Below are 14,530 nucleotides of genomic sequence, written 5' to 3'. Positions count from 1 at the left end.
AGCTTTTTCCTTACAAGCATAAAGTTAGGTCAACATCCTTTTCCTTTAGATACCTCCTTTCAGTACCATTCTGTTGTACCTGATGTTCACCATGTCCACGCGCAGGCAGTGTACCAATCAAAAGAATCAGAACAAACTGCAAGGATTGAGGGGGAAAAAGCAGAAAATGAGTGAAAGAATAAAGGAGAGAAAGGTAGATAGTAGGAAGAAAGCTGTGAAAGGCAGAGTCAAAGCTGTTTCTCAAGAAGAGGAGGAGAAACTTCAATACATAGGTTCATAATTATTAAAAAATATTTAAAAGCAAATAGAAATATATGGAGGACAAGATCTGGTTAATACTCAGAACAAAAGGAAAGATTATGGGAAAAGTAAATATATTTCTCATGGCTTATTAGTCGAAAGAAGCAAGTAGTGTGGTTAAAGATTGTGTTAATAGTTTCCATAATAACCTATTTGTCTTTTGGGCTGCAATTTGTATAATTTCTGACCAGAGATGAATATTTCTGGAAAGTTAAATTCTTTCAGTCACCTTGCAAGAGGCAAAGATTTCTTTGGGTGATCTTTTTCATTGGATCAACTACATGGTTGGGATAGCCTTAAACAAGTTCCAAATGCAGGGCATTTGTCAGGTCTGAGGAAAAACCAGGCATGGCAAAGACTTAATCTAAGCCACTTTGGATTTTTCAGGCAAGGGAAAAAAATAGTTTCTTAGCTTTCTTCAGCTGTTAGGCTTTTTGACTAATACAAAAGCAGTTAAAACTTTTAACTTGAATTTTGGTAAGTTTTACACAGGTAAAACAAGCTTTGTGGAGGGTTTTTTTCTTTTCTTTAAGGTTAGTTGGAAAGTGAATTATCAGTACGTATTTGAAAATCCAATTGTGCGCCTTTCCAGGTGCATACTAAACTTCAAGTTATGACAGCAGATCTCCAGATGTTGTACCCCTAGCTATGTTTGTATTGTGAAAGCTTTGTCCTCTCAACTGGTCCAAACAGTCATGACTTAGTTCAACCAAGGCTCTGCAGCATAGTGTGCAGCATAGGTTGTCCGATGTGGGCAAGCAGCCAGATTACATACCTGGGCAATAAAGCAGGAAGAGCAAATATTCCGGCAGAATAGGCACTGTGCCACAAAAATAAGTGTGTTGCATATTTCTGCTTTCCCCAATGAAGGCAAAGTTCCCTACAAAGGAGTGAAGTAAAGTGTAAAGTAGAGCTGTAAATGTCTTCCTGGCTTCCAGTGCAGTTGAAGATTTCAGTCTTGGGTCTCAAGCAGATTCACTGCAGACCAAGACAGGCAGACACTGAGGTATAAAAAATGACTAGCATCTTCAAGTTAGTATTCCAAAGATGCAACAGCTAATAAGATGGGAAATAAAAATCAGATTAATGGAAAAGCATAAGAATCAGTGTAGTTCCTGGGGAAAGTGGAGGAACCTTCTATCTGCAGACAACAGGAAATAGTCTCCTGCTGCCAGAAGGGTTCATTTGGGCTTGTCCATACTGCAGCAACAGCATGTCTTGGCCAAGATGTTCCTAAGCGGGCATATGCCAGCCCAGAAGTATGCTGGTGAGCCCACTCGGGGACAATACTGGGAGGCCACTAACAAGCATGCTGGAGACTGAGGGCTTGAAATTGGCTACAGGATTCAAACCTGGACTGACTTCACTGTCCCACTTCTGGGTTTGGAGTGTGCCTGTGGATATGGGTGGGCAGGGGCATGATGCCATCCTGGTATAGGCTAGAGGTGATCAACCCATAGCCTGCAGGCTAGATCCAGCCCATAGCACTATGTCGGCTGCCCTGTGGTGCTCCCCACAAGTCCAGAAAATTTGGCAGTGGGGAGGGGGGCGGGGCAGTGGCACTGCTCCTCTGCTGCTAAATTTCCAGACCCATGGGGAGCCCCAGGTCATGTGCCCTGGATCCAGTGCTGATCCTAGTACTGGGGCAGAAGCTGGCAGCACCAGGCCTCTGGGGTCCAGTTCTGCAGTGCTGGGCCCCAAGGCAATTGCTTCCCCCTGTTTCTTCCCCCCTTCCTCCCCCCTCCCCTGTTAATAGAGGGGAGGGGAGGGGAGGAACAGCCTCACCTGCACCCTAGAGTGAGAAACAGGCAAGGGCTTTGCCACGTCACACCACTCTACGGCCTCTGCTTGGCTCCTGGGCATTGCTGAGGCACTGCCCCATGGCTTCCCCTTGCCTCCCCCCACTGCTCAGGTGGCAGTTGAAAAGCTGATACGGACAGCAGCCGAGCTCTTGGCAGCACCCAGCAGCTTCTCCTTCCATTCCCTTGCTACACAGCTGAGCAGCAAGAGGAACCAATTTTAAAAGCCAGAGGAGTCTGGAGCCAGCCTTAGGTAAAGCCTCCAAAGCCTGCCTCCCAGCCCCTTCTCCCCCCCTTGTCCCTCTCCCCTGCTGCTCAGCTGAGTGGTGGAACCAAGAGCCTCCCCTAGCACTCCTTTGGGTCAGCCTGGAGTAGTACAGGGAGAGACAGGCTGCTGTACCCCTGTGGCAAGGCTCCTGGAGCCTTGCAGCGGTAGCTTAGTACTGTTCCCTGCCCCTGGCACTCCTCTGGGTCAGTCCATAAGAGTGCAAGGAGGGCAGCTATTCTCCTGCAGGGGAGATCTGGGAGGGTTCCCACCATGGGAGGAATGCCCCCCTATGCCCCACCCCCAGCCTCCTGACTGGAGGGAGAGGGGCATTCTCCTGTGGCATGAACCTTCCTTGGCTGTCTGTGACGGCTGCTGCTTTTCAGCAGCTGCCAACTGCTGCTTGGCAGCCAGCCACTTTCCCAGGCAGGGAGAGGGCAGGCTTTCCAATTAATGAGGAGGATCCTCTAAGACAGTGGTTCCCAATCTAGTACACATACCACCAGTGGTACGCAGATAACAGATTTATTATACTTACTTTATATAACAAAAATTTGCTGGTGGTACTTAATGTTGAACTGAAAAATTTGCTGGTAGCACTTAAGATTGTATCATTTTAAAGTGGTGGTAGACAATCTGTCAGTTTGGGAACCACTGCTCTAAGAGTTGGGGTGGCCCAGGAAGTAACCCTGCAGTGCCCCCCCCCCTCCAAGCTGGAGAGCTTGCCTGTGAACTTCTCCTGCCATGGGGCTGGAAGAACATCTGTATAAGTCAACTCCTGGGCTATTTTTCTACCTGAATACATTTTGTTCCAGTAAAAATGAATGTCTGTATGCAGCTAAGGCCTCTGAATCTTTCCATAGCTAACTGGGCTGTTTGTGTTTCCCTGTGCCAATGAGATTCAACCAGGAAATGCTCTCTGGCCCTGTTTAGTGAGGGCTGTTCACATAAGATGGACTTTTCTTATACCTGATGTTAATCCTGTTTTATAGCAGCAAGATGAATTATCAAGGCTTTCTAATCCTTGTTATTTTTCTTTCATAATATTGGTGTTATACAGTATTTCTAAAAGCTTTAAATTACTTAATGGCTTGTAGAATGTTGAATATTCTGCACCAATGTAGCTTTTTTCTTTATTAGTTTCCCATTTTACAGATGGGAAACTAGATAAGTCACTTAACCTCTTTGGGCTTTATAGTCCCACAAGCCAGTGACACCTGTGGCTCCCAAATTCATAGTTGGGCACTGGACTACCAAGCCTTTCTTCCTGACCTTTCTGTATGTCTTTTCAGCAAATTCCAAGTCGTCAAAAGAAGATTTTAGAAGAAGCTCATGAGTTGAGTGAAGATCACTATAAGAAATACTTGGCAAAACTCAGGTCCATTAATCCTCCATGTGTGCCTTTCTTTGGTAAGAAAGTTTGATTCTAGACGAGAAATATAAAAGAAATACCCTGCTCCAGTTGAAACCGGTGGCAAAATTTTAATGTTGACTTTGGTGAAAAGAGGTTAAGACTCTACAGAAAACCTCCAAGCTTGTACTGTTACAGAGAAGCAGTAGCCTCTTCCTCTTTCAGTTGCAACAAGCTTCCCTTTATAAAACCCTTTTTCAAAATGTTAAAACATTGGCCTGAAAAAATGGATCTATTCAGAAAAAGTATTTTTTTTCTCCAAACACATGGGAGGATATTTATGCAATATCTGTGTGTGCAGGGCTTTAAAAAATAACCCTGCTTTGATCAGTGTCTGTTTCAGAGAACAGGATTTTTTTTTTTCCAAGGACCCTTTTGAAAAGGAAAAAATCATGGTAGTGTTAGGGAAGGAACTTTGTTCTAAGTAAAGCTCCACAGTATTTTTCTCTTAGAGCGGCAGTTTTCATAAACAACAATCTGGGAACAACCAAGGTTAAATTACTCCCAAGAGAGTGAATGTCTGTGCATGCAGTGGCTTCTCTCAGAAGAGAACATAGTCCTTCAGCATTCCTCCCCTCTCCTTCCCCCTCCCCACACCCCTGCCTCCCTTAAGGAGATAATGTGTTACTTGCTGCACTTTGCTGCTCCATCAGGGAGCAGAACATGTCCCCTTCACAATCTCATATCATGCTGCATGGAAGCGCTGGCTAACCCAGACTGATCATAAGCAGCTTATCAGGACTGCCCTATGTACTGCTGCCATCTATTGCCAGGCAGACTAAGGGAGTCTGCAGAGCACACTGAAATGTGTGCACAGGGGCACCCTTGCCTCCCTCCTCCCCCAGCTGCAGTGTCAGCACTGCAAGCTCTTCACTTTTCAAGGCTTCAGCAGGTGAATGTTTGTACCTGTGGCTCTGGTTAAGTTTTTTCTACCACAAGAACAAACCTAAGAGAGTTCTCCCAGATATTTGAATGTGTATACACTGCCACAGTTGACTTCTCCAAGTGCTACTTTGTATTCAGTCTCCTTCTGAGCCAGTTCACTGATAAGCAGGGATACGGGTTTTCCGTTTCCCACGGGAAAAATGGAGAAAACCACAGATTCCCTGTTTTTATCGGAGAAAACATGAATTTCCCCTTTTAGCAGAGAAATCTGCGGATTCTTCGGTTTTGCAAAGAGTTTTGGAGGCTGGAACAAGCTTGCAAGAGCTGATTGTAGAAAGGGTGGGAAATCCCCAGCCCTGCCCAGAGTGGGTGGGAGAGGGGGAAAGGCAGGGCCTGAGCCTCTGAGGCAGCCAAGCCTGGGCTCAGGCTCAGACTTGCCCTTTGGCCCTGGAGCCTAGAGGTAAGTGCTGCTGTGGGGCAGAGCTGGGGAAGATGGTTGGGGGCTAGGGGGGCGGGGGGGGGGGGGGGGGGGGTGCCCCTATGCGGGGGGCTTTGCAGGTAAGTGAAGCAGGGCACACATGCTGCCTGGCTGCCTGCCCAGGGGAGGGGGGCAAGGAGGCTGGCATGCAGCCGGCTGCACAGCTCCATGGCTGGCTCTGCAGTGGCTGCTGCCGCTGCCACTTACCTGCAGGTCCATGCCAGCAGTGACAGCCGCTGCCTACAAAACCTCCCCGCACCACTGCGGAGCTGTGCCCAGAGCTGTGCGGCCAGCCGAAGGGGGCAGCAGCAGTGTGGTGGCAGCCAGGCACCACACAGCCACCCCCCACCACCATCTTGCACTGCGCAGTGACCATGGCCGCCACCACTGCCGCCGTGCAGCTGGCTGCACAGCACCAGGCACAGGTCCGTGGTGGCAGCAGGTTCTGTACACAGTGGCCATCACCACTGACATGGGTGGCCCCACAGGTAAGTAGCAATGGCTGTTGTGTGCCAGTGGTGACAGCCACTGCCTAGAAAACCTCCCGCTGCCACAGTGGAGCCAGGCCCAGAGCTGTGCAGCAGTGGTTGCCACTGCACTGCCATGCCCTGCTCCACTTGCCCACAAAACCATGCAGGTGGCCGTGGGATGGTAATGCAGGGTGCAGTGACAGAGTTGCAGTGGCGGCCTCCTCATGTGAACCCTTTCAGGCTGGCCACCGTGTATGCAGCCTGCAGATTGGCACCCCTGCCCTCAGCCTCCGGCTCTGCTCCTGAGAGTGGGCACAGGGGCACACTCCCCACCTTCTTAATCTATCCCCCAGCACCTTACCTTTCCCCTGTCCTGCCCCGCCTCTTCCCTCCACACACACTTACCTGCTGGGGTGGGTGTCAGGGTCTGTGTGCTTCTGTGTCTCCATGTCTATGTCTGGGGGGCTGTTGTGAGGGGCATCAGGAGGGCTGTTGAGGCTGTGGGGGGGAACGTGGGGCACCAGCAGCACTGGGGCAGGGCTGTGGGGGGCCTTTAATTTTTATCACGGATTTTCTTTTCTTTTTATCAGAAAATTTAGAATTTTTAATCAGAGAATTTGCAGTTTTTAATTGGAGAAAACCAGGATCCCTGCTGATAAGCTTGCCACTGAATCTCCAACTCTGGCAGTGTTCTGTTGTTGCAAGCCATTTTCAAACAAGGACTTGGAATAATGGTGGTGATGGCTTTTTGGGCTTGGGCAAAATGAATGCATATGAGCTGGACCTCTCAGATACAATTGGCTATAAAAACTTGCCACAGGGCACTGGTTTTCAAACTGGGGTACATGCGTTTTGCTGAGAGGTATGTGCTCTTTCTCTACTCCCTATGCTGTTAAATGTTTCTGAGGCCAGTAGAGGAGACTGCTGCATCATGAGCTAATGTCATGGGCAAAACCTAACATAACATGTTTTACACCTAATCTCAAAGTGATGTGGATGTGAGTTGCCCAGGGCTTTGTGGCTCTGGGGAAAAGGGTGCTTGTGAGAAGACTCTTAGGCTTCCTCTGATGCATGAAATCTCATTATCTTGTGAAACTCAAACTCTTAGATTTTCATTCTTCAATATAGGTGGCATGAGCTTCATGAGCAATGGATTGATTTTCAGACTTTTGATATATTTTCATGCTATGATTTTTTTTATTTTGATTTTCATATTATGCAACCTGGCAGTTTACAAGGAAAGACATGTTTAAAAGTTCAATATATTGCCCTTACATGAATTTTGGCACAATTCTGTCAGTGAGTCCCACAGAGAAAATTGTCACTAAATAACTGCGTTACTTAAGTTCAGTTCTTTAAAAGGCTTTCCTATTTCAAGTCAAAGATGTCAATACCTATTTTGATATAGATTCAGATACATTCTAAATCAGAAATGTATAGCTTATCTCTGATTTAGTTACTGTATAATGTACAAGCCTACCCTGCCTTCTTCCTGTTTTAGCCATGGTTTGTTTTCTCCTTGTTTTGTACTGTGAAATCATAATCTTTCTTCTGTGCACTGTTATAGGAATTTATTTGACAAACATCTTGAAAACAGAAGAAGGCAACCCTGAATTTCTAAAACGTCATGGAAAAGAGCTAATAAACTTCAGCAAGCGAAGGAAAGTAGCTGAAATCACTGGGGAGATACAGCAGTACCAGAACCAGCCCTACTGCTTAAGAGTGGAATTTGACATCAGAGTAAGTGGCATCATTTTTATATATCCAAATATTGAGGATACTTTGTGGTGAGTTGTAAAGGTATATTTTAGAGTTGATATTAAATTTATTGCTAACATCAAGCTTCTCACTCTTGGATCTAAAGTCCTAGAGAGAGCTGTTGGGACACAGTAATAGCAGTGAACGAGATGTGGCGGCTGTCAGGTACCAAAGTCCCAGTCTCTGTTTACAGTATATTGTAGTGGGTTCCTTCTTGGCATTGGTAGCAAAGCTCTTTTCAGAATTTGCATTTTTCCACCATTCCCCTTGTGCTGTTGCCTGTTTCCCAGTGATCTTTAATGGATTTGCTCTTCATCAGATCTATATTCACTGCATTTGGTTTAGATGGTCTGTGATAACCTACATAGCCATCTTTCCCATATACCAGGGCTGGGCAATTATTTGGGCTGGAGAGCCACTTAAGAAGTTTTGGTGAGCTGTTCTGGGGGAAGTTCGTTTTATCTGGCTGCCTCTGGGAGCCTTAGAGAGGGCTGCGCTCCATGCCATTCTACTCTGCCATAGCCAAGGCCAGGCCATGCAGTGTGCAAATTCCTGTTTCTCTACCTCCCCCTGCCAAACCTCACCCCCCCAGCTTCCTGTTGGTGCTGTGCAGTCCTAGCGTCACAACCACTGGCAGCTGGGCCCACATGGGATTGGGCGCAGTGCAGTACACTGAGTAGCCATGCCACTTGCCACACTGAGCTGCTGCACCACATCAAGAAAGTTGAGGGGGTGAGGGGAGGGTGCTGCCCTGGGCTGAGCAGCCCTGCAGTGGCAATGGCTCATTGCGGTGAGCGAGTTGGATGACTGCTTGACACACTGCATTACACCCCATCCAGGAAGCTAGTCAGGGGAGGGAATCTGGGGGGTGAAGGGGCAGCAGGCTGGATAGGATCAATTGTCAGGCCAGATGTAGCCTGCAGGTCATTTTGCCCACTCCTATAGATCGTCTCCTTGCTCTGATAACTTTTTTGCAAGATTATCTTCATTTTCCATTTTTAAATGTGTGCCAGCTTGAGCTGTTGGATTTCCAAGGCTGAGACTCTGGCATTCAGTTTCTTTAAGGGAAGGGAGCTAGGTTCTTATATTCTGCTTCTTAAAGGTACAGCAACACTTCCTTTTACCTCTAGCCCTCCCTAAAATGGCAAGGATTCTTTTGATATGGTGTATTTTTTTTTTAGCATTCAAACTGACATCCTCTAGGGTCTGTAAATTATTACTGATCTATTTTTATAAATACAAAGATGTGCTTTGGGGGCTTTTGCTTCCTTGCAATACTTTCAGAAACTGATAAAAACAGCTGGAAGCATGTGCTGGCCAGATGTGGGTATCTGGCATGCTACTGTTCAAAAGGAGTAAAAAATTTAAGTAAGGGATTTCCAGTCAGCTTTTCTCTGGAACTGGTTGGTCTCTTGAGTGAGAATTTTGTTTGGGACTCTAAAAGTTAGAATTTAGAGGTAATTTTCCTTTTTACAGTATAAAAATGTGACTCCAGCCCTCCATTGTGAAGCTATTCCAAATTGTAAAAAGAAAAGGAATCCTTTCATTTGAACTGGTTTTGTACCATATTTTTAATTCCATTGTTATGTGCATGTGCTGGAAGTGCTACATTCCCTCGCTGTAATGTGTTGCAGTGAGAAATGGGATGATGTAAGTAGGTTTCACTGGAGTCCTTGCAGACCCTTGGGGTTTCTGTGTGTCGTCAGTTGAAGAGATTTATCAAGGTAATGGGAATAGTGGGACAAACAACAATTATATTTGATATTGTTACTGATTGTTTAAGTGAGATCATTACTGATTGTTTTCTCAGTTAAAACTGCTTACCTAGTATTCCTTCTGAAACCTTTGACAACTGTATAATAAAGCCGTTAGAACCCAGCCTGTAGAAGTAGCTTATTCTGTACTCTTTTTACTTGTATTCCAGAGGTTTTTTGAAAATTTGAATCCAATGGGAAGTAGCATGGAGAAAGAATTCACAGATTATCTGTTCAACAAGTCATTGGAAATTGAGCCACGAAATTCCAAACCTCCACCAAGATTTGTTAGTATTCAGATTTTATTCTTTCTTAATAGACTCTTTAAAGCTGTGCTTTCAACAATGTAGCAAGATTTGTTTTAAGAACTGATTAGCATTGAGATGAAACTGTATGAATTTTTGTGATGGGGAGAAGGTAACTTGACTTATAAAGGTCCATTTTTATTCTGCTACAAGATATTTAACTGATATTTATCACCTGATGTCTTTGCAGCCAAAAAAATACAGCTATCCCCTCAAGTCTCCAGGTGTTCGTCCTTCAAACCCAAGACCAGGTACCATGAGACATCCTACGCCACTGCAACAGGAGCCAAGAAAAATTAGTTACAGTCGCATCCCTGAGAGTGAAACAGAAAGTACAGCATCTGCACCCAATTCTCCACGAACACCTCTGACCCCACCCCCAGCATCTGCCACTTCTAGCACTACAGATGCCTGCAGTGTATTTGACTCAGACCCTTCGAGTCCTTTCCATTCAAGTAGGTGCTAAATCCAAGAATGGTCTTAAATGATTATTTCTGGCACGAACACATTTCCTTCTTCAGAAGTGATTATATCCGTACATACTTTTGTCTCGTTGTATGGACAGCAAGTCTCAGTGCATTTTTACTTTGGTTAATGTTAACTTAAAAATGATTGTCAAATAAGGAATAGTGTAGAATTAGGAGCCTTGCTTGTGTGATATTTAAAATCCCTGCAGAGCGATTGTCAGAGCAGAATGCTGAAAGGGGAGTAGATTATTAGTGGCTGTGGAATGTGCTCTCAGCCTACTTCTTGCAGCAAAACCTAAACTTCTGCTTTAGCAAAATAAGGATCACCTGGAAAGTTTGTGGTGTATGTGCTTGGCACTGGTTTGTACTACATAGTGAGGGTAATGGAGCTCTGCTACCTTATTCAGTGCCAGACCTACTTACCTGGTCTCAACTAAATGTCAGTCTTTTTTTTTAAAGAAAAGAAAGCATAAATTCAAGTGAAATTTAAATAACACTCTTATATACTATCCTGCCTTCTGCTAAATGCAACACTTATGCCTAAATGGGTCGGTACCTCAGCCTTTTCTCCATTCTCTGTCAGCTAGAGAAGACTACTTGCTCTGTAAAGTATTTCTAATAATGCTTAGTTTTTAAAATGCTTGTTTAAATCCATGCATCTCAAAGATCTCATAGTAGCATCTATAACGTTAGCCCCATTTTTGTACTGAGAAGGGAATGGGCTTGCCCACAGCAAAAGTCACGCTGCAGGCTAGTAGCAAAACTGGGAAACTGACCCTTAATCTACTGAGTCCTAGTCTTTGGGCTCATCCTTCCCCAAAAGAAGTTCTTTCTGCATCATTAAGCTTCAGGTTTACCTAAGTCCTTATGCTGCTGCTGTAATGCAAGCATCTTCAGTCTCCATATGTATTTTTGGGAAGTAGAGATGAGTGAGAAAATCCTAACGTAATACAACAGTTTGCTCAGATGCCAGAAAGAGATTTTCTGTTCAAGTTCCCTGTGTGAAATTAAACAGCGTGATTAAAAATATTTTTATGCTTTACAACTGGTTTGGTGCTAGTTGGTGGGCATTGGTTGGTTTGTTTTTTTTGAGCAAAGTAACTCTATGATGATAATTTACTGAATTATCTCCCCTCTGTTCACACTTATTTGTTATGCATGCTTCAGTACAAGTTAACAATTACGTACTGAACTGTTGTTAAAGGCGAGCAGAAAAAAATAACAAAAGGGATATAAAGTGCAGTCATCTTCAAGCTTTTATTTTTAAATGTTCATCAGGATCTGCTTCAGTATCATCCATAAGCTTTAACAAAAGCTCTGATGAAACGCCTGTTCCCCCTCCTGTTCCTCCACGGAGACGACCAGAATCTGCCCCAGCAGAATCCTCCCCATCAAAGGTAAATAAACAAATAAACAAACTCTGAATGTATATATTTGTGAAATAGTGAGATGCATATTATCCACGAGGGTAACACAGGGTGTCTGTAAAGTGAGGAAACAGCTTTCAACAAAATGGAATTGGATGGGAAGAGTATGTAGTTGTTTTCTTAAACCTGCAAAAAGACAGACCTCTGACCAGAGTGGGGTCAAAAAACCAACTGTAATAGTATGAAAGGGATCTAAAGTTAGGGCTTGGAATGCTTTTCATTACCCAGGCTTGGAGCTCCTGTGTTCCTGTCCCAGCTTTCGCTAGGAGAAGTTGTGGCTTCAGGCAGCCCTCCTTGTCCAGCAAGATAATCCTAAAAGGGGATGTGGGGAGGAGAAGGGAGGAAAGACAGCCATAATGTGACAAGGTTTTGGAGTTTGTCTGCCCCAAGAGCTTCAGCAAAATGTGTTGAGCCCATGCTGTCTGCCTCAGTTTCTTGTCCAACATACTGTTCAATCTTTCCTCTCCCTGCATATGTGTGCCTGGCCCTTGATCATGACTCGGGCCTGCCTCTGCACCTGGAGCAGAGGCCTCTTGACTTCTGTGGGGAAGTGCTCAGGGCCTTATAGAATTAAAGTGTGATTTACTTAGTTTTTCCCAAGCCACCTAGGCTAAATACAGGCAGTCAGAAAGTCCAAGGCTGAATCAATTCAATCTTTTCAGATTAGTCTATGCTGCTTAGATTGAACCAATAAACAAGTGAACAGACATTTACTTTTGATTCCAGAAATGCAGCCACATGCCTGCAGTGGCCCAGGCCAGAAGTCGGGGGAGCTCAAGCACACCTCCCTGCTCAACTGGAGCAGACAGCTTGGGCCAAGGCTAGTCCACCCACCCTGTGACTGGGGGGGCTGGGGGAGGTGCAAAGCATCCTGGGATGCTGGGGGACTAAGTTAACTTGAATCTGGAGGGGATCTGGTACAGAAGTTAAGTAAACCAATTTAACCTAAATCAGTTAATTCTAATACTACATCCATCCAGGTTTATCCTAAACCAGTTTTTGCTATTTGAAAGCTGTTTGTGTGCACTGAACTTCTGTTGTTATGGATTTGAACCAGTGTGTAATTTCTGTCCCTAGCCGCAGTGGAGATCCTACTCGCCTTTGTTTTCAGTGGCAGAGTTCATTGTAACCTCCTTTGCCTTCAATGAAATTTACACTTTTGGGTCACTTAAGTGGCTTTGAAAAATCCCACTTTGATCTTATTATTTCAGTCTTCAGGACAGAATAGTGTTTTGTTTGCCCCCTTGAAGAGCATTAGCCTGTTCTGCTCTTCCCCCCCAGTCCCTTGTTCTCTAGAGAAAAAGTGCTTTGTGTTCCTACTCATTCTCTGGGCTCTTGCTCAAGGACTGATGGGCACCTCAGCACCCGATCAAACAGCTGAGCTGGAATTTCCTCAGGAATTGTTGCTCTGACCACTGAGCCAGTCTGCTTCTTGCAGCACCCAGTCCTTTCTGCAGCCTTTCCCATGAATCTTCTCTTCTTTGCAGCCATGGGTATGTAGTCCCTCATGACAGCCCCCTGATGCATTCCCGCTTCCCCATCTCTACTTTTGACTGACCCCTCACCATCCATACCCATAAGAGGAGCCTGCATCTTCCAGCTCCGGTCAGCTCCACCCACTTGCTGCCTTGCTTAATCAGTTTCACTTGTTCTTCTTCCCCAGTTCTTCTAAGTTGTTTCACACTTGTTTATTGTTGCTCCAGGTTTTGGTTGGATAACTTGTGTTTGTATAGCATGTAACAATGCAGCTGAGCCCTCATCCTGATTGAGGCCTTCAGGGGCTACTGCTGTTTAAGTAACAACCATTTAATTAAATGTTTATCTTCTCCAGATTACTTCTGCACATATGGACAGTCCACCAGCAATTCCTCCAAGACAACCCACCTCAAAAGTGTATTCGCCAAGGTACTCGGTGCCAGATCGGACCTCCATATCAGACCCCCCTGAAAGCCCTCCTGTTTTACCGCCGCGAGAACCTGTGCGAACACCAGATGTCTTCTCTAGCTCACCACTACACCTCCAGCCCCCACCTTTAGGTCGAAAAAGTGAACTCGGCAATACCTTTTTTCCAAACAGTCCCTCTCCATTTACTCCCCCACCCCCTCAAACTCCTTCTCCACATGTAGCACGGAGACATCTGCCATCACCTCCTTTGATACAGCAAGATGTGGACCTCCATCCTGTTACTGGGCCACCTGTTCCTCCACGACAAAGCACTTCTCAACATATCCCAAAGCTTCCTCCAAAAACTTATAAAAGGGAGCACACACATCCATCGATGCATCGAGACGGACCACCTTTGCTGGAGAACGCCCACTCCTCCTGAGTTAGTCTTTGCTGTTGGAGTTGCGTTTCCCTGGCGCTATGTCTGTTGCTGGCAATGGATGCACTGAATCTGCTGGCGCCAAGGAGTTAGGATGTGTACACCAAACACTAAAAACTCATGATAAATTTGAAATGCAGGATGCAGAAACTGAATCACAAAAGCAGACATTATCACAAAGCAACTGATGGACTTGAAGTTCCTATTTTAGTACATGGGACACTGTTCTAGAGTAATTGGACAACTGATTGTACCAGAAAACAGACTTGAGGGACTTCTCTGGCCAATGAGAAGAGAGTGTGTTTTGTGTAATGATCTCTAATGTCCAGGACAGAATGGAAAACGTAGTTTTGTGTGCATCAGTCCCATACAGTGACCCAGTTATTGGAATGAAAAAATTATGCACTTTTGGAAGAAAAAAAAAATCTCAAACAGGGAACTTTGTATCCTCCTTAACTTCCCTTTGCTTTTACTCCCTGCTTTCAAATACTCTCCCAAAATCATGAAAAGGACTGTGAGGAAGATCCGTGGTACCTAACTGTGTTAGACTAAAGGCATAGCACTGCATTGCGGTCCTGTTTACAAATTGTTGCAACGAATAGTGTGGGTACCTAGGTCTCACCAAAGAGGTACTTAATTATTATTTTATGAAATTATGGTGCCAGTTCAAAAAAATTTTTGCCAGGAAGCATAAATGTGTAATTACTGCTTTCTTTAACTAGAGCAGATTAAAGTCCTATGTCATTAAAATGACGGCAGAATATGAAAACAGCAGCACTATTGTCTGAAGTAACTATACTACTACATTTAGGAGACTGTTAATCTATGATAGGATATCTCCGTTGTTTTTAAGGTTTACTGATAATCCATTTCATGGCTTTTAGCTAT

At 44.9% G+C, this 14,530-nt stretch overlaps 1 protein-coding gene across 1 annotated transcript in view; it reads left to right on the top strand.

Moving 5' to 3' along the window:
* Positions 1-14,056, top strand: part of SOS1 (SOS Ras/Rac guanine nucleotide exchange factor 1) — a 122,493-nt gene extending 108,437 nt beyond the window's left edge. The window contains exons 15-20 of the mRNA XM_019515879.1: positions 3,638-3,774; positions 7,176-7,348; positions 9,291-9,407; positions 9,616-9,880; positions 11,171-11,289; positions 13,151-14,056. Of these exons, the coding sequence (XP_019371424.1) occupies positions 3,638-3,774; positions 7,176-7,348; positions 9,291-9,407; positions 9,616-9,880; positions 11,171-11,289; positions 13,151-13,645 (1,306 nt within the window). The 3' untranslated portion in view covers positions 13,646-14,056. The remainder of the gene's footprint in view (positions 1-3,637; positions 3,775-7,175; positions 7,349-9,290; positions 9,408-9,615; positions 9,881-11,170; positions 11,290-13,150) is intronic.
* The last annotated feature ends 474 nt before the right edge of the window (positions 14,057-14,530 follow it).

This window comes from Gavialis gangeticus, unplaced genomic scaffold (assembly GCF_001723915.1).
Source record: "Gavialis gangeticus isolate Ggan-Ray unplaced genomic scaffold, GavGan_comp1, whole genome shotgun sequence".
In the NCBI taxonomy this organism is placed as follows: domain Eukaryota; kingdom Metazoa; phylum Chordata; order Crocodylia; family Gavialidae; genus Gavialis; species Gavialis gangeticus.
Note: the sequence above shows the minus strand (reverse complement) of the source record. Positions and strands in the feature narration are given on the sequence as shown.